This window comes from Mixophyes fleayi, chromosome 11, assembly GCF_038048845.1.
Source record: "Mixophyes fleayi isolate aMixFle1 chromosome 11, aMixFle1.hap1, whole genome shotgun sequence".
NCBI lineage: Eukaryota > Metazoa > Chordata > Amphibia > Anura > Limnodynastidae > Mixophyes > Mixophyes fleayi.
The window spans coordinates 77,999,643-78,020,333 of record NC_134412.1 but is presented as its reverse complement, the minus strand read 5'-3'; the positions used below and the strand labels follow the sequence as shown (position 1 = coordinate 78,020,333).

The 20,691-nt window shown below is 41.2% G+C and overlaps 1 protein-coding gene and 1 long non-coding RNA gene across 2 annotated transcripts in view; both read left to right on the top strand.

Moving 5' to 3' along the window:
- SSU72 (SSU72 homolog, RNA polymerase II CTD phosphatase) overlaps positions 1-18,517 on the top strand; it is a 48,542-nt gene extending 30,025 nt beyond the window's left edge. Inside the window, 4 exon segments of the mRNA XM_075189632.1 lie at positions 14,029-14,168; positions 15,743-15,900; positions 17,901-17,955; positions 17,958-18,517. Of these exon segments, the coding sequence (XP_075045733.1) occupies positions 14,029-14,168; positions 15,743-15,900; positions 17,901-17,955; positions 17,958-18,001 (397 nt within the window). The 3' untranslated portion in view covers positions 18,002-18,517.
- LOC142106796 (uncharacterized) lies at positions 833-6,148 on the top strand. Its single transcript, XR_012679793.1, has 2 exons — positions 833-3,204; positions 3,372-6,148. It is a non-coding gene; the product is annotated as an uncharacterized LOC142106796 (long non-coding RNA).
- Positions 18,518-20,691: the final 2,174 nt, after the last annotated feature.

Here is a 20,691-nt window from a genome sequence, read left to right as displayed (position 1 = left end):
AGTACTGGTCAGACTGGTGGTCTAACACACACTGCTGGCTGTAGTGCTCACATAGTGGCTGTTATTATAGGAGACACAATGGTTTATTCTATTATAATAGGACTTTGTTGGGTTCCAAGGGGGTGGCAAGTAAACAGCACAGGGTGGAGCACCTGGATAGTAGCTGCTGGGGAGAACACGGAACATTTGCAATTCTATTACAGTAGAAGTAATTTTTACGCCTCTCCGTCAGTCCAGCATCTACATCTTTTTTTGCCTTCGGCATTATGAAAATGCTGAAGTCTCGTGAGATGTCCTCTGCAGCATTCCTGATGCAACAACTTTCTCAGCCAGTATCATGAGACCAAACTTTCCTATGTATTGTCTGAGTCCGTGCACTGTGCTGTATCTGTAGGTGGGTGGTTATCTTGTGTATAAAGCATACCCTCACAGCTTCAATAACAGAACGGTGTCGCCAATTATTTCAGCTGGAGCCTGGCTTGACTCCCAAGGGACATCTGTAGCAGCCTTAGTAGGTATGTGAAAGGGGGGGGGGGGTGGCAAGACTAACTCTTGTAATTTTAGATTGGCATAGGCTTTACTAGTGACAGGTCCGCTTTAAAGTTACACTAAACCTACCCTACAAGTTGGTTTATAGAAAATTGCTACAAATATATACATGGAGGTTCCAGGGTTTTATCAAACACAGAGGTATTTGCTCTTGGGCGGGGGTAAGATTTTTACAAAAATTGCTCAGTAGTCTATCATTAAACCTGTTGGATGTGTTTTTGAGGCATACAAGGCTTATTGTACATGTACATTTCAACATGTGACACATGACACATGTGATTTGATTATTGCAATTTGTCCACAGCAGTTGAAATCTCAAACTGCGCTGGACACGATTGCTGCAATCCTATACAATGAAAGTGACATGGGAAATAACGCAATTGCCAGTAGTGGTCAACTATTGACAATGTTTTCAACATGCCCAATAATGACCCGATCAAATTTGATCTTTGCATTGTAGTCATTCTGGGAGTACACACGTGGCAATATTGAAGTAATTCCCTCATCCGAAAACTTGTGTGAGTTGTATTATCCAGTAAAAGGATGACGGCTTGCTCTCAGTGGCAGAGCAAATGTAAATAGAAAGTCCTACTCACTTGCCATTGTTACAAGATTCCTTTACAGATCTGATCATCTTGTATTTTAGGTTCAGTTCTTGGCCCATACATTTTCTGTGGTATTTAATGGAAGGGTCCTAGGAGAGGGTTAAGCTGCCATTAGTTCCCATCTATGTTCCTAAAACTCATTTATCTCCCTTTGCCCAAACCATTGTTTCTTGTCGTCTCTCACCTTCTTACTTCATTGCCTTCTCTTCCCATTTTTGCCTTATCACAGTTTCTCATTTATGCACTTTTTTTTAACTTTCTTCATCTGAATTTTTTTTTTTTTTTAAACCACTGTATTCCTTGCCTATCCCTTTGTATTAAGCTGTGGGTGCCCATCTGATGCTCCCTCGTTGCCCGACTTTTTAGTTGCATCCCAAATAAAGTTCTAACTCCCCCGCAGCATGCTACTGCTAAGTGTGTGTGATGGAGTGCCCCCCCCCCCCAACAAGTTCCATGAGTCCTCAGCTTTTAGTACTTCATAGAGGAGGTGCAGTTCTCATAAAGCCACATTTAGGGCTTATGGATAGGGCACCATAGCGTATTTAAAGAGCTGATGAAATTTCTGTAAGACTCATTGGCCTCCATTTTCCACCATTGCTGCTACTTGCAAAACCGGTCATTTGTCAGTGCTCGTAGACTTGGCTATAAAGCATTGGGAATGAAATGCCTACGATATTACACTTGTGCCTCTACCCACCTACTGCATTCCCGACTGTGCCCAATCAGACCATGTTTGTACAGGGGACCAGCCACACGGATCCACAAAGAATAAAATTATGTTCTGTATGATTTATGTGAAGGTGGGATTAGTAGTAAATCATTTGTGTACACAGGATGCCCTTTGTGAAGTGACAGGGGATGGTTACCATGGTTAACAACTGAAATAGGGTAAGGAAGGCGTACACACTGCAGTATTTTCAGCTAATTATTGTGCCAAACCCACAATAAATGACCATTCGGCCCGATTAGCGTGTACACCGAGACGATAAACGATTATCGTTCCAACGCTCATCGTATCATCTGTTTTGGGTGTTTTTTGTTTTTAAACTGAACTAAAATCTTGTTTACTGATGGAACAATGTTGGTCCAATTCTGCAGTGTGTATGCACTCACTAGGAGCAGAGTATTTGAGGAGTTTCATTAACTTGCTTTAAAAAGTCTAACACTTAGTATGATAAGGTTAGTCTAATTGGATGATGTAGTGCATTCCAGGGTGTGTGCGGCATAGGAAACTGTTTTGATGGTGTTAAGGTGATGAACACTGTGCCTTGGAAGATTAGAGTCTATGAATGGGGAGGTATATTGGTTTTAGTAGGGTGCAGTATGATGGAGGCTTTGTCTGTAATAATAATGTGTCCTGGATGGAGCAGTAGGCGAGTGCATTGACTTGTTGCTAGGCTCATTAGAGTATAATCAAAAATAAACAAGCGCATGTATTGATTTATTCTTTGTTTTCTGGAGGTGGTTTTTGGGATGAAGACTGCCAAATAAGGCTCAGGGTGGGCTTGGATTTCAGGTAGCAGAGACAGGTCTTGTTTTTTGGGAAGATGAGTTCATGGGAAAGATGCATAGTTTCTCCTATCACCAGATGTCTTTATCCATCTATATCTACACTCATCCGCTTGCATATGCTGTGTTTGTTAGACTGATATAACATTTTTACATTAACGTAAGGTTATACACTGGACAAATATTTATTTCACCCAGAAGTTCGATAACTACATATGGGTACTAGAAAGAAGGTGAATTACTTTAATAAAGGACACAGAACTTTTAGGATATCGAATGCTGTGATATCCAGGTCCACCAAGAAAAATATCAGATCTCTTGACAGCAACTTCCATTTCCTCCAATGGGGGCTGCATCATACTAGTTATTTGCTCCTCCCGGTAATAACCTATATAATTTTATGTAGGGTTAAGAACTAATATTCTCCCCCCCACCCCTGACTAAATGGTTACTAGAGGCTATAAAAGTTTATACACAGTGAAGACCTTTTATAACATGTCACACATGAGAAGCTCCATAGTAGGAACCCATCCTTGGCTATGTTCCAAACTGAAGGGTGGCTCATTGTGGTGCTTTTCAATAGACTTGGAAAATCTGGAGTGCAGAGCGAGCGTTTCACCCACCCCGTTAAACTTTTCCGGAATACGAACGGGCCTATTTATCAAGATTGTTTAGGCATATTTTACTATCCTGCCTATTTAACAAAAGCCTAACACAGGAGTTGGCTCGTGCATTAGACTAACTATTGAAGAATACCACAGTCCACATAATTCTGAATGGCGACTGCGGACTGGACCAATTAATCTCCGAAAAGCTTAGCTTGTTGGAGCTTTTACGGCAGTGGCTAACACCATCTGAAGATGGCGTAAGCTGTCCTAACCTATGGTGAGAGCCTAGCAAGAGAGGGATCTTCATATTCCCCTTGGGCTGGCTTTGTGCTCCTCCCCCCTAGCTCTCATCTCTAATGATATTCTAAGAGACCCCTGCATGCACAGTGTAAAAGCCAGGTCAGAACCTGGAAATAAAGAGATCCCTTTACTATAGACTCTTCTCTGAGACAGGCTTGCTGTCCTGCCTGAACACAAATTACAATGTTAATTTCTTATCAATGCGGTAAGATATGATGGTTAACATTTATAATATACAAAGGGCCATAGATGGACCCCTTTGGATGTTACTGTGAGTTGGGATCATGGCGATAAAGTAGCAGGACTGTATACACACCCAAGTCCGCTATATATTGGGGAGCGTGTCTCCTGTGATCCCAGTGTGTGTGTATCTTGGGTGATTTGGACATAGCCAAGCATACCCACAGAATAACACTGGTGAGACTTCATTCAGCCATCTGCTATCATAGACCTGATCTACAAATTTCCCATTTCTGTTTTGACTTGGCAAATATAAAGTACTTGAAAGTAGGTTTTAATTTCAGGCTTGTGTTGTATGTAATCTAGAAATAGCCAAGAAAGTAATATACTGGCTATTTACTGAATGAATCCACAGCAAACCTGGTAAATGCCCAGAGTATTAACATGTAGGTGCTGTAGATGTACATCAGGACTATGACTTCTTAATAATTAGTTCATTAAAATCCTGTAGCTATCTCAGTGTACGGAAGTCATTGTTAACGGACACTTTTTAAACTCATGATAGTAGCACATCGCAGTTAAATTACTTTTAATCAACTCATTTTATCTGTATCCCAAAGGCTCAGAGGGGGGCAGTGGCGAAAAAATGCCTCAATTTTGTCATACCGGCTTATAACGATATTTACTTCTTTACAATAATACTATACAGATAATGCTATTATTGCTTGTAACTTTGAGACCAAAATTGTGTGTGTATACGTATATATAACTTTATACAGCACAACACTTTCTCTCTAGAATCTGTGAGTGCCAGGTATATAAAAACTTGCGTAATAGTTTTGTCCAAAATTCTAGAAATTGAACTTCATTTCAAATATACTCCATTAATGCGTTCATTTCAAGATAAAGTATTAAATAGGCAGCAGATTAAAAATATACTTCTCTTAGAAGATAACAGGGAGAAATGTGCTCATATTCGTGTATGTCAAGGAAAATACCAATTGGCTCTTTTGTTGCCCCTTGGACACCTTTCTCAAAGCCTGTTTATCAGTAGAGTCCTTCTTGATTTTGCCCAGCAGGGTCAATGGCTTCCACTGCCAAATCAACATAAATCTCCCTCACAATTATTAAAACCATTTAGAATTTATCCAAATTTGTTAATGTTTATCTTCCCTTCACCAACTCAAGGTATGAGGGCTACTTTGCCATAGCTATCCATTAGGTGAGGCTATTATCTCCCAACTGTGTGGCCTATTCCATAATATACTTGTTTCTATGCAGAGCTGATGTAGGACACCAACAACCCAATCATATGGCAAGGAATGTGGTGAAATACGGGGAAATGGCAAAATATTCCATTTTGACTAAAGTAAATGAGATCTCCTATGAAGTCTATTACAGATGGCACTATACATCCAACAGACTGCATAGGATGTTTCCTAATAATGATCCCAGATGCTGGTGAACTGTGGCCCAGAGGGGAACTGTTCCATATTGGGTGGATTTGCCTGATCAATGCTCCTTATTGGGACATGGTTCATAGTCTCCTCGATTCTATGCTGGAAGCCATGATCCTGAAGGCTCTATGGATCATTTTCTTCTGTTATCGCCTCAAAATTTTAATAAACCCTCTTAAAGCTTGTCTCTCACATCCTAGTGGCTGCTAAATGTGTTCTAGGTAGGAGCCGGAAGACGTCCTCTCCCTCCTTTCTCGCAGGTCCTTAAACACTATCTGGCATGTTGCAGTCATGGAGAAATTAACATGATCTCCATGATGGAGGATAAGTCTGGGTAAATCTGTGGTTATTTAGGGAAAATCAACTCCAATTAGTCTTTTCAGTGTGCACTCCCCCATTGCCCTCACTCCCAGGACAATTAATTAAATCTCTTGCCCTCTCCTGTTCATAATGTCTGCTCTTTTGCAGTCACTCTACTAACTGACCACATACAACCTCTACATGTGTATCCAAAAATAAGTGTTCTGCTCCTTAGAAGCCTAATACAGTGGATCCCAAACTTTCTCAGTTTGAGACACCCATAGGGTCTCCATAATTTTTTTTCAAGGCACCATTAAGCCAAAATAATTACCAAGTAAAGCGCCCCTGTGAGTTTTCTGCAGCTCCCAGTTTGCGAACTGTTGGCCTAATATATACACAATTCCCATCTTCTATTTCCATTCTTTGTATCCTTCCCACTCCCTATTTGTGTCTTATTTTAGTTTCCAATTGTTAGGTTGAGTCAGACATTGAACTGTTAGTTACAAATGTATTGTTATCTAAACATGCTCTGTATGTTCTGCCAATGACTCTGTAAAAGAAGGTCTTTCCTGTTTTATCGGTCCTTTTGCATTGTTATGACCTATTATTAAAATAAAAACCCAGGGGATGCACTGTACAATGGTTGACCAGTTTGGTTATTTTCAAAATCTACCATGTGTAGGCATCTTAAACCCGTTGTGGCATCATATTTGATATTGCCACACTGCAGATTAAAATGTATAGCTCATGTTAGAAATGTAGTTAGTCTTTAACCTATGTGAGGCACTGATTATAGATCAGTGATAGCATTAATCTAATGTCTGCTCTTTGGCCAATTGCAAACTGGACAAATAGTAGCTAATTAGTGATTTAAAAAATAGGGGAGACCTGTTTGAGTGACTGACTCCTAAAGGTTTAGGGGAGGGGGTTGCATTTGTTATTTAACTTCTATAATATCAATTCTGTAGGCTATAAGTAGGCTATAGGTTATACTTTTAACTTAGGTATAAGTTACCCCTGTATGTCTTCACTCAAAACTCCATTATCTTGGGTAGATTAAGTTGTTTGTTGCTGGATACATTTTTGCTCCAGTTTACTGAAGATGGCCATGGAAGTAGAAACCATCTCTTGAAGACATGATCGAACTATGATTTTTGCATTTCTGTACATTTCGCATGTAGTTTAAATCACCAATAATACTGCACAGCCCATTCAGATATCTGAAAACATGGTTAAATGTCATTCAGAAATTGTACAGAGGGTCAATTTGCAGGACATCCCTCTGAACTTTCCCACCGTGGGACAAATCTGTCCTGGTCTTTAAAACAGGTCTATTGTGCCTAAATCGGGACAGTTAAGAGGTGTCTGTCAACTCAATACTTTTCATTGGTAGCATTAATGACCTTGTAACCCTACACCTACTGGTCACAAAACCTAACCTGAGTACTGAAGGGGGTATAGAAGACATCGGTAAGAATAGTGAGTGATCCAGGGTTGTAGAGTTCAGTTATACTTCTATTAAGATTTCCCTCTAAGCTCTTCATTCACTTTCAGGGCTTCAGTTATGACTTATCAGGAGTTTCATCTTTCTAATACCACTTTCACGTTGCCGTCCTTCAATTTCCTGGGTTTTTCAAGCAGAGGTTTTGTCGAGTTGCAGAGCATCCCAGCTCAGAGACCTCATTTACACTGCACCTTGGACCTGGGAGTTTTCCTGGTCGACCCCCGTTCATACTGAACACAGGTCTGCCCTGGAAATAGTCAGTCATCACAAGAGCTTTGATTGGCTGAAAAATGGGGACGTCATTGAAATGGAACTTTTCTTTTTTTTTTTTTGCACAGAAGAATGAGGCCAAATTTGGTGGTGACTGTTAACAACATTGCTTTAATCATGGCCGACAAGTCGCTATTGTGTAGCCAGGTGTTCCTGATTCATTATGTTTTTTGACTGTTTTATACAACAAATCAGAGCGTGATGCAGCTGCTAACTGTGCTACCTTGCACAGTGTCATTTCAGGAGGATAAAGGAGCAATATATGACAGTGTGTCATGCTCTAGCCCAGGCCTAGCCAACCTGTGGCTCTCCAGCTGTTGTGAAACTACAAGCCCCAGCATGCTTTGCCAGTCAATAGCGGTAAGGCATGCTGAGACTTGTAGTTTCACAGCATCTGGGGACCCACAGGTTGGCCAGGCCTGTTCTAGCCAGTGTGCCATGCTTTCTCCTATCTCTTCTCTGCAGCATAGAAATTACGTCACCCCCCAGTGTGCCTAATCCCCCCAATCGGCTTCTTTATGGTTAGAAATCCTGTGTTGCATCGTTCACACTGCAGGCGACCCGGGACTGACACGGGAATAACCCTGCAAAAGTTCGGGGTCTAATTGACCTGGGATTCTGCACAAACCCCCCCACCTTTCACAATGAGCCACGACCCGGGTCGTCTGAGCTCGTCCTGGCAAAAACCTGGGATTTTTAGGCAGTGTGAATGAGGCGGTATACATAGTTTGGCACAATCACCTTTTACCTGTACATCATCTCATCAGTGACTGTGCCAGATTGACATTTTGGTACATTTGTACCTCTTTTTTAATTTATAAGATCTTGTCTAGCCAGCACATTGGGTGGAGAGGCTGTAGCTCTGTTACTGTTGACCTCTTCACCTTATCCCCCCTTCAGCACAGCTTCAGCTGGCCATACACCGTGTGATCCAATTGCCATGTGGATCTGTAAGCTGTTGGGCTGAGCATCTGGATCAGACTAACCCACCACTGACACATCTGGATATATGATCAGATGTGATCCTTGTTCAACCATATTTACAGTCTGTCCTGACTGACATGTAATAGAATCTACCAGATGTTAATTAGGGTCACATTTTTGGATTTATTTTTTTTAATTTAATTTTTTTTACCAATATTGCTTCATTTGTTATCAATAAGGTTTAAGCTAAATCAGCCCCTTTTACTGTTAGGTCTGTCACTAGTCTCTAATAGTTAAGTGCCTTTAGTTTAGACAAAGGAAAACCCCTTTTTTTTGTGAATGACAAAGTAATTGCTAACAACCTGGGTGTAATTACAACAGGATAGTTTAAGGTCTGTTGGGCATTCCTAACACAACTATTATCAAAAGAAATCTGAGGCCTAAATGAGAGAAACTACTTAGTGTAGTAATTCCTGGCTGCAGCAGATTACTCTTCAGGCAACTGTTGTTGGCAAATGTACTTAATTGCTTAACAAGTCATTCATAACATGCTACTTACTGTGAATAAATTTAAGGATGTGCATAACTTGATATGAAAGATTATAAAGATTTAATTTTGCTTGTGATAAATACAAAAGCTTTAATGAATTAACCTTAATTTTAAGAAAACCGCCCCAAAACTACATTGGCACCACAATCGCTCATCCTTCATATACCACACTTACTCCAAATTACCACCACATAGCACCCAGACCTCCAACTTGCTCCAAAATTTCTCCATATGCCACAAAATGCGTGGGATTGCACCCCTGCAAGCCCTCTGTACAAACATGTACTCCTAAACTCCTCTTCATGCCACCAAGTCAGCCATATCCCCCCCCCCCCCCCCCCCCCACTCACTGGTACCCCCCAGCATGCTCCCTCCCCACTTACTGGCAGTCTAAAAACACTTATTGTGAAAACCACAGAGGAAGTGAGTACATGGTGCAGAATACTCTGCATTTTCTCCCCCACTAGAGTGAGATGCGTGACCAGTGTAGAGGAGGTCACAATAACTGTGGGCTGACTGCTGACGTTCAAGCCTTATTCTCTGCTCTCTAACTAAAGGGAGCAGCCAGTTAGGTGCTGCAGGTGAATTTAGACATTTTTTAAGATCAGAAATTGAAAGATCACCAATTTAAGACTTTTACTGTAGACTCTTATAACTTATTTAGACTAATGATCACCTCTTTGGTTGCTTCACATGGGTGCTTGGTGTGCCCATTCAGTTTCACTTCAGACACTGAGTAATGAGTGGATTTTCTGAATGAGTCGCACTGCTGCTCCTCTGCTGTGCAAAGACTGTAGATTGCATCTGTAGTAAAGCCATTAATACTATGTTCTTGTAGATGGAGCAATTTAACCTCATGTTTAAAAACACAGCACTGCTACCCTACAGAATATGCTTGGATTTATAAAAATGGCAGTTCTTACAATGCACCAATTACTAATGTTCCTTTTTAATTAAAGAAAAGGTAAATACAAATGTTGTAGAGGCTGGTTAACTATATTGTGTTATTCACCCTATGATGCCATATTTCTGTGAACGACTAATTTCTAGCCACTGAATTTAAGCAATAAATAAACTGCCCTGATAGAAGCAATGCATGCTGCTGCAGCTGTTTTTTTTTGTATTTTTTGTTTTTTTTTACAATGGAATCGATCAAACCATTGTAATTTTTGTTGTGCACTCAGTTCATTTAACGGATACCACACATTTCAGGAGTCCTCATTGTGGCAGCTCGCAGTCTCACTGGGCCATTGAAAGAAAAAAAAAAATTGGAAAGGGGTACTTTAGTTTAGTACTTAAAGCTGCACGATCACCTATGTGGCTGAATATTTAGGCTTGTCACTTTAAATTGGCTGCAGGAGAATAGTTAGCAGGAGGATCTTGCAGATTGCGGCTCCTAGTTAGTCCTCCAGCTCACACCCCACCCCGCTGCAGTATTACACAGCGTTGGTATTTGGCCGGGCCTGTGAGACACCACTGCACAGAACACCTCCTGGGAGAGGAAGCACCAGACCATTTATAGGTAGTAATGTAGCTTTAAGGCTGGGGGTCTAGTCTATGATTTATATATATATATATATATATATATATATATATATATATATATATATATATATATATATACACAATCTATATCTGTTACCTTTTGAAAATTGTTGATATTTAAATGGTCTGTTGTTTCTCTGGATCTTTCTATTTCTTTTGTAATCTTTAGTCCCTTTTATAGGGTTCCAGGGCAGTCCAAGAGGTGGGGTGTTGGTCAGTGCCATGGAATATGCTGCTCTTTTTCTAGGCAATGCTACCAACTGGTGCAATATATTTTACCAAGGTCCCTCTACGGCTGCTGGATCCTGGCGGCTTCTCTGTTCCTCCCAAAGCCCTAGCCAAAAATAGGGGGGAAGGGAAGTGAGAGTGAGGGGACTATTCAAAAGACACAGATTGTGGCTTGTCATTGGTCCTCCTGTTCATCCTCTGCCGCTAGGTGTAGGGTGGCACCTTATTAAAAGTACTTTACCTTTGTGGTAGTTTAGCTTTAAATAGCAGAGAGCAGATCATTTACACCAAATGTATATTTAGGGATGTCTCCTAAATAATTAAAAAAATGGCTTTTTGGTTATGATGGAGGTATAGAGCAAAAGTAATAGAACTGTGACCTACTGATAAAAATTAAATTTTTTAGTTGTGGCCACAGTAACTTTGTTCAGGAAGCTAACGTGTAGGCTTTACTTTATAAGAAGTACATACCTAGCTTCATTACATAAGAAATCACAAGATATATGCCAGTTATGTTCCTATCCCACAAAAGTCAAAAAATTACTTGCAGTAATAGGACTAAATTTGCACACAGTAGTCTGCACTAGGGGTGAATGGTCAAGGTGAAGCTTGCTAGGGGATACGATACTAAACATGTCTAACGTACACTACGAGGAGCCACCATGCTGAAACACTGTGATGCGTTCGTGTGAATAGGGATAGCTCGGTGATCCCTGAGTCAGCATGTCCTTTAAAGCAGATGGTAAAACCTAGTGTGAGCAAACCCTAACTAGATGGTTAAACTTCTAACACCACCCTTCCATCATCCTTCATCCTATGTGAAAATGTAGTTCATTTATATATAGGAAGGAAGGGATCACTACCTGGGTAATGTCAACATTTTATGGGGGGTTTTTGTGAGTAATACGCATGATGCAAGTTACCCATAAGCAAACTATACATAACCGTGTTAAAGTAAAGTGAACTTTGGTAAGGTACATTGTGTACCTTTCTAAATATGTATCCATAAAAGGCATGCTCACGTACACCTAGACTATATAATCAGTACAACATTCCATCCAGTACACAATGTTCTGCTGATGTCGCTCCTACCTCTTTCTTTGTTTTTAATTCTACTCTTGCAATCAGAAAATAAGTAGAAGAAGCAGAAGTGGTGCAGGTCATGTAGGAGAACTAGAGACCTGCTTATCAGATGCAGTGTTGGGTCATACTGGAAGGTATATTGGGAGCTTCATTTTTCACATTTAAATGACTCTGTGTGTTCTATTATTATAAGTGCTCATCCAGATCACCGTTGTGTGTCATTGCTGTCTGTGGAGACTGCATTCCTGTCATTACACAGATCATCTCCTCTCCTATCCAGGAGTACAACTCCTGCATTATTTATTTTCAGCACTTGTAAAATTTTCTTCTAAACGAGGCCTAAACAAAGCAATTTACATTACATGGTAAGAGAATTGCTCTGGATACTGTAACGTCTATTCAAGTATACATGCCGGCCGAATGTTTGTTTCCAGTGTAGATGTCCCTTTCACCCTCCACTATTGCTTTTTAGATAACCCACTTTTCTATACATTTTTTTGCATACTTGCTCCATGTGTTTAAAATATTTGTTGCATTATGATGAAAACTATAGCATTCAGTGTTCTCCCCAGCACCTATTTCCCGGGTGCTCCACCCGGCTGTTTTTACTTGCCACCCGTCTCTTGGACCCCAACAGAGTCCTATTATAATAGAATAAACAATTGCTTCTCTTTCTGTAACAAGCGCTACAGCCAGCAGTGTGTGTTCAGCCACCAGCCTGACCAGTCCTGGCAGGTGCGGGCAATAACCTCCAACATTTTTCATTATTATTGCAAAGTATTACAACTGCCCCCACCCGGCTGCTTCTTAATGCCACGCGTCTGGCAACATTTTCTGGGGGAGAAGACTGGCATTCATTTAAACACTGTGTGTCGTGTATAATACATTGGTTTGTATGAGCAGTTTGAAAGCTGTCCATCTGCCTGACATAAGGAATGCTTGGGATATAGGGTTTTCCACCATTTTGGAGCAGAAAGCTAAAATGTACCCCCATTACATTGTAAAATAACACCCATGTCATTTTTAGAACTTTCTGGATAATAATTACATACCTTTTTATTGTTTTTGTTATGGGCTTAATATATTGTTGTTTGCTGTGCGTTATTCAATAAGTCTTTAAATCATTGGTGTATAAATGTACATTGTGCTCAGTAAGTGGTCTGATGTGCACAAAAGATATTTACTTTGCCTTTTACAGCAGAGTGCTCTTTCTGGTAAATTTATGACTGCAATGGTTCTTTCTGCAGTTCTTAAAATTAGCACATGGCTGTGAATGTAAATGCAGACTGTGTCTTAGACTGAATTTTTACATTCTAGCAGAGTAACACAGATATTTGCTTTAAGCTCTGCTCCTATTGATCAAGAACAGCAGTCCACTAGATTGGCTGTTCTCTGCCGATAGTTAATGCACTCTAATGAAAAAGCCTGTTCATAAATTGATTTTTGCACTTCAGATATGCTCACGCCTTAGAATATGCTATCGGCTCCCTCTCCCAGTATACAAATGTTTGTAATAAGAACTCATTGGTCCACCTAGTCTTTTACTCATTTTAGCCCTACTAATCTCTGATCCTTTTGTTTTGGTTTCTTGTTCAGATGTAGGAGAGGTTTCTATCTGTCCCAAACTTGTTTAAATCCTCTCACTATATTTGCCTCTAACACCCCTGTTTGGAGGCTATTCCACCTAGTTACTACTCTTCTGGTGACCCTCCAGTTTCAGTGCACGTCATTTTGTTTTAACACTAATTTCTTGAATTGCTTCCCTCCTCTACCTTTTATTAGAGCCATTGATATATTTTAAAGCCTTTCATATTAAGCCACCTGAAATAGATCCTAGATCCCCTTCCTCCCCCAGTAGTTGATATTTTCACGCAGTCTATTTTATGTTCAGCATTTGTAAGTGTGTGATTTGGCCTTATTGCTTGATTCTGTAGTTGCCACAATCTTGCTCATCCCTCCAGTCTACTAGACCAATCCTTTTGTCTTACCCTACCATTCTACCCCCACTGCATCAATTATTTTGCATATCTTTGTGTCCTCCTCAAAAAGGCATACTCTACTTCAATACCGACAGATATTAAGAAGCACTGGTCCATGTACGGAATCCTGGGGTACTCCACTGGTAATTTGTCCTTCCTTCATTTACTACAAATATTTTGTCTATGCTTCAATATCTTGTCCACTCAACCACATATGAATCCAATCCTAAGCATTCATATTTATTTGGCAGTCTTTGAAGTCTGATCTGGTCAACAATCTAGATTAGCGACATTTCAATTAATTCTGGTTATCAGTCAGATCTATTACATAAAAATGTAGCATGTTTTTATTTAATGTGTCATAGAACAGGTGTTTGAAGGTGTCTTTCCTTGTGTCGTCCTTTACTGTAAAAGTTCCTTAATTTGAGTAAATTCAGATACACACAGAACGGTATTTTACACATGTTGGATAGAAACAAGCGAATCAAACCACGACCAGAGCGCTTTCAGAACTGCAAGGACTATTTTGACCTGGTGATTACCTGTGAGGAGAGAGTCTATGATCAAGTAGTTGAAGGTAAGAATGTTTTTTGTGAGTTGTGCTGTACAAAGAAAACTTTTATATAGCCTTTACAATGTATTTATACCCAGGGGCTGATATCTGTTATTGAAAGTGGAAGCAGTGGTGTAGTAGTAACTGATGGGGGAGAGACAGAGGTTTACTTAGATTATTGATCTTTATTTGGAAATATCAATGCAGTGTGCACAGCAGTCTTACTGAGGTGGGTGAGGGAAGGTGTGAATTAGAGCATGTCCTACTCTTCCTGGGTCTCTGCTCAGTTATCTGCACTACTAATACATCCGTATGCACCTCTCCTGCTTTTCTCCATAAATATTGGTGGTCTCTATGAGCTGCTGTCGCCCCTCCTTGACTAGTCAATAATGGAAGGGAGGAAAGGTGGATTTAAATAGCATTTATGTATAGAAGCCCTTAGTGCAGTGGTTCCCAAACACTGTGCCTAGGCTCCCTGGGGTGCCTCGGAGATCTCACAGGGTTGCCAGGGCCAGTGGTAAGCAAGGCGGGGGACTACTTGGTAATTATTTTGGCTTAGGGTGCGTTGGAAAAATTATGGAGACCCTAAGGGTGCCTTGAACTAAAAAAGTTTGGCATCCACTGCCTTAGTGAATCAACTGGAACGGGGGGAATGCTATTATTGGTGACTGTAATCTGGTAAGATGGGCTGCAGGGCTACATGGAGGGGTGTTCCTAAAACAGTATGGGTTATCAGGAGGTAGAAATATCCTTTAGTGGTCTTTAGCCTGAGTGCTCCCATCACTATGAGCTTGCTATGTATATGCTCAGACCAAGGTGGTAGTCATGGATAACGTTAGTAAATATGGTTGGGCACAATGTCGACAGGAGAGTCTCTTGGAAACAGAATATTGAAGGACGAATTGGTCCATCTTCTCTGCCCGTCTAGTTATTAATCTCATTTATCCCAAATATGTTGCTGTGTTTATCACCAGTTTTGTTGATAGGACTTTTTCCAGGTAGAAACTTGACATGAATGATCATATACCTCTGAGCATTCCTCCACCTAAACTCAACTTACTTTGGAAAATACTTCCATCCAATCATCATCCACTTTGTGTATTCCCGTAATAGCTGCTAGTTCTTGTGCTACTATCACATGTTGCCCTTAGTGCTTTATGTTCATTCAAAAAGTATAGGCATTAGAAGTGTTTTCTACATTCCTACTGGGAGAAGTTAAGTGGATAAGATTGAGTTGCTTTCCCGATGGAGAAGAACAGATCGCTTGGTTGAAGGAATGCAGTTTTACATTGACTAGGACCTTTAGAAGGTGCTCTCGTCTTAGGGTCAGGTTGAATTCCAAGTGTAGGCAGTGCGAGTACACCACCCTTGGAAAGGAATCTATATATACTTGTGCCATGTAGGAAACAGGCAGCACATAAATAACCAAGTCTAGAAATCCTGTTGAGAAATTCCTTACTAGCGTTATGCTTGCACAGCATTCCATGTGTAACAATGATATGGATGAACCCTATGAAAAATCAGATTCCGTTACAAATACTGCTGGATGGCCATGAAGCGTTATTATTGTTCATTTTATCTGTTCTGTTTTGTTCCAGATTTGAACTCGAGAGAACAAGAAACGTGTCAGCCAGTGCATGTGATAAATGTGGATATTCAGGATAATCATGAAGAGGCCACACTAGGAGCTTTCTTAATTTGTGAACTTTGTTCAATGTGTAAGTTGCAACCTAATATCACAGCCCCTTTTATATCTGTACTAACAAACCAGCCCTTCAAAAAGAGGGTGTTAAAAAAACATTTTCTAACGATTATAGCGATCCTTGGTCATTAGGACACATAATTGAAAAATGTTAAAAGGGGGCAAATGCTGAACTTTCTTTATATAGCCCTGCAACCTTATTTATATTTACAAGAACACAAGGAAGCATTTGTGTTAGCACCAAGTTTGATTACATCATTGATGGCCACCTTGTGGCTTTGAGTGGTAATGCAACGGTATGCTTTGAATTGTATTTGTTTATTGTTTTTGTTTTTTTAATATTGCAGTTTAACTCCCCAGTTTTGTTCTTGTTGCATATAATACCCTAGCCCAGTGGTTCCCAACTTTTGCAGTTCGTGGCACCCTTAGTCTCCATAATTTTTCAAGGCACCCCTCCAAAATAATTATCAAGCAGTCTCGTTGTATAAGCGTCAAAAAAAATGTAATAAGTATTTAGGTCAGGACAGAGATGCTTATTTAGTGGTATGCAAAAATAATACACATAAATCCAAGGGAAAGAATATTTTTATATATATTTTTTTTTCAATTATATGTCTGTCGAAGAATAATTTACAGCTAACTCACTCTGTGCCCCCCCTGCATCCACACACTCTGTGCCCCCCCCCCTGCATCCACACACACTCTGTGCCCCCCCCCTGCATCCACACACTCTGTGCCCCCCCCCCTGCATTCACACTCTCTGTGCCCCCCCCCTGCATTCACACTCTCTGTGCCCCCCCCCTGCATCCACACACTCTGTGCCCCCCCCCCCCTGCATCCACACACTCTGTGCCCCCCCCCTGCATCCCACACACTCTGTGCCCCCCCCCCCTGCATCCACACACTCTGTGCCCCCCCCCTGCATCCACACACTCTGTGCCCCCCCCTGCATCCACACACTCTGTGCCCCCCCCTGCATCCACACACTCTGTGCCCCCCCCTGCATCCACACACTCTGTGCCCCCCCCCCTGCATCCACACACTCTATGCCCCCCCCCTGCATCCACACACTCTATGCCCCCCCCCTGCATCCACACACTCTATGCCCCCCCTGCATCCACACACTCTGTGCCCCCCCCTGCATTCACACACTCTGTGCCCCCCCCCCGCATCCACACACTCTGTGCCCCCCCCCTGCATCCACACACTCTGTGCCCCCCCCTGCATCCACACACTCTGTGCCCCCCCCAGCATCCACACACTCTGTGCCCCCCCCCCTGCATCCACACACTCTGTGCCCCCCCCCTGCATCCACACACTCTGTGCCCCCCCCCCTGCATCCACACACTCTGTGCCCCCCCCCCTGCATCCACACACTCTGTGCCCCCCCCCCTGCATCCACACACTCTGTGCCCCCCCCCTGCATCCACACACTCTGTGGCCCCCCCCCTGCATCCACACACTCTGTGCCCCCCCCTGCATCCACACACTCTGTGCCCCCCCCCCCTGCATCCACACACTCTGTGCCCCCCCCCCCCTGCATCCACACACTCTGTGCCCCCCCCCCTGCATCCACACACTCTGTGCCCCCCCCCCCTGCATCCGCGCTGTGCCCCTTTCGCTCTGCCCCCTCTTTATTCCGCCGTGGGCAGAAAGAAGAAGAAAAAAAACTTACCAATCCGGCAGCGCCTGGGACCCAGCATCCTCTCTCCTGCTGCTTCTCACTGAATATGTCGGGCGTGATGACGTCACGACCGGCATTCAGTGAGGAGGGAGGAAGTTGCTGGGTCCCAGGCGCCTCCGGATTGGTAAGTTGTTTTTTTTTGGGGGGGGGGGTTTTTTTTTTGTTTTTTTTTTTTTTTTTTGTTTTTTCTTCTTCCTGGCCGCGGCACCCCTGTGACAGCACGCGGCACCCCTGGAGCCGCGGCGCACAGTTTGGGAACCTAGGCCCTAGCCTATAATAGAATAATTTGTATCTAATTCCTACATTGATATATTATTGTATACGTCGGTTGTACCAGGATTCTGAGTATGTCTGTGTCTTTTAATCTCAGATACAACACACAGAAGATATGGAGAATGAGATAGACGAACTGTTACAAGAGTTTGAGACAAAAGCGGACGGACCTTTCTCCACACGATCTGCTTCTATTGATGCAAAAGCCTGTTCATGCCTTATTCACTATGAATATATCATAATTCTGTATTTCCAAGACCATTTTTTGTTTTTTTGTTTTTTCTTTCTCCTACCCCCAATATTTTCTTTCTGCCAAGTGTTTTCCTTCAGGTATTTTGTCCAAAGGACAGGGATGTACAAACCTTTGTGTATATATGGAAAAGAAAAAATATAGACTATGAAAGTGATATAAAAAAACAAAAAAGCAACAAATAATACATAAATCAGGATTGCCTAAAATTGTGCTGGATTAGTGTTATTTTAATATCATTTTTTTTTATTTTGTTTGTGTAAATATATTGTTTCCAAATGAGGAGTTTCTGTTGTGGTTCTTGTTGCTTTTTAACCCTTTTCGGTCATAGGGAAAGCAGCACATTGATGGATCCACTGTCGGTGCAGAGGTTCATGCCGGCTTAAATGGCTGTGACGGCAGATCTACAAATATGAATATTAATATCTGTAAAATAATAGGTAATAAATTGGAAATGTATTCAAGAGGCAGCGTGGATTTGTGTATTTTGTTTTTCAGCACTTTTCTGATCCAAGTAATATTTAATGTTAAATGTACTCATTTCTTCTTGCAAATCAGAAAGACTGACCTCTGATGGCTCCACAATAGGGTCCACGTTCAGCTTTAACATCCCCCAGTTTGAGGGCCAGTTAGATCTAGAGCAATGGGTAGCTGTCTCTTGGATGCTAATGATGGTTATACAATAATGCCTGTAGTTACCACTAAGGTGTGAGAGAGGAATAGACGATTAGTGATATATAAACTTTCATTAAAAATAAAATTATGCACACTTTTTTTTTTTTGTTTTAAAGAACAGGTTTCTTGTCCTTGACGTAGACCATATAGACTTCAGCAGGATTATATAGTCCCATTCTCCGCTTTAGTAGCGGTAAGGAATCGCAGGCCAGTACACTGATGGCACCTGAACCTTGGCCATTTTAATCACTTGTAGTTACATGAAGAATTCCTACAACTAAATTTCTCATTGGAATAGCTGCCGTGTAGCAACCAGATTTGTGTTCATTCCTTTCACAGTTGTGTTGTAACAATGCTCCATAGTGAAGCCTGTGGTTTGATGCCACTGTCCAACATTAGTGGGTCCTGGTCATAGACAACTGCAACTTCCTATTAGTACCTTATATGACATAACTACAGTCTGCCAGTGGTGTTGATGGAAGAAAATGTACATTTTATGCTTCCAGTAGTACATACTGAGCTGTTATTAGTTTTGAGTTTCGTTTTGGGATGGGTCTAATGTCACCTTTAATGGTACTTTTGATTAGATTAAGGAAAATCATTTATGAAATGAAAGTGCAAAAATGTTTTTCTTTAATTTAACAAACTTCAAAATCCGTGTGTATGTGTGTTATACTTAGAGCAGAACCATAAGTGTTTTTGTTGACTAGTTGGCAAGATTTTTGTGGTTACTGTTTACACTTAGGGTTCTTGGTCACGGATGGTTGTACAGCCACCTGTGGTATAATATACTGTGCTACATTAACTGGGGGTAGCGGGAAGGAGCATGCGTCAACATAGTGATCATACTTCATCCAGTGTGAGTATAGTTATTGTGGATGTACAATTTTATGTCCTGCATTGGTCTCATCCAGCAACACATCTCACCTTTCTTCCATCACATTCATCCAGCTGTCTGACACTTTTTAACACACTTACTACTTTAGTCCCTGTTCCACTTTACTCTCCCACCCTTATCCAGTTCACAATTTTCTGGCTCGCTCAAATCGCACCCCATGGTCTGTCACTTTAACAGCACCACAAACCATCAACTACACACCATATCCTGAGTTACTTCACTGAATCTCAATAACACATGAATTGTATTTAATTTACAATTTTACATACCTCTTCTGTTTCTACACTTAACATATCTAGAACATCTGGATACTTCACAGCTGGAGCAAATAAGTATCCAGCTTCTCCACCTAGTAAAACTATATGAAAAGTGAGGTTGTAGTGCATATATACACACTTGTTCCTCACAACTGCTAAGCGCATTAGTTTATCAGTTAGTATAAAATGGATTTGTTGATATCTACTTATCAATTTTACACTCGGAGGTCGATGGGCCAGATGGCCTCCTTAGCATACATTAAAAAATTGTACTTGCAATGTGCAACCATGTATTACTGGGTAAAATAATTTTTCCTGAGATAACCCATTCTCACATAATATTAATTGCCATGTCTGACAGCACTAATTATCGTCCAGTCTCATTACCAAACATAGATATCAAACTACTGGCATTCATTCTGGCAACATGACCATCCATTATGGGGGTCTGAGACCAAGTGTGCTTTATTTAACAGGACAGGGTGTTGAGCATTCATGGAAAATTCTATACTTAATATGCCTGAGTTGCCCTAATTGGGAATTAACGTTGCTAGATATAGTGTACTACTTTGGAGGTTTGTAAGGTCCAAGGTTAGTCTGATTTCTTCCCCTCAGTCTTACTGGCCACATTCCACAATTTTATCCCTGGATTAACTCTAACTAGATTTACATGATGGATAAAAAGGGGTTTGATAGAAAAAGATTGATTCCTGCACTTTAATAACTTCACAGCTAAGCTATCATTTATGGATAAATATGTTGAGATACTTTCAAAGGGGTTTATATTTACTGGACCTTTAAAGTTGTC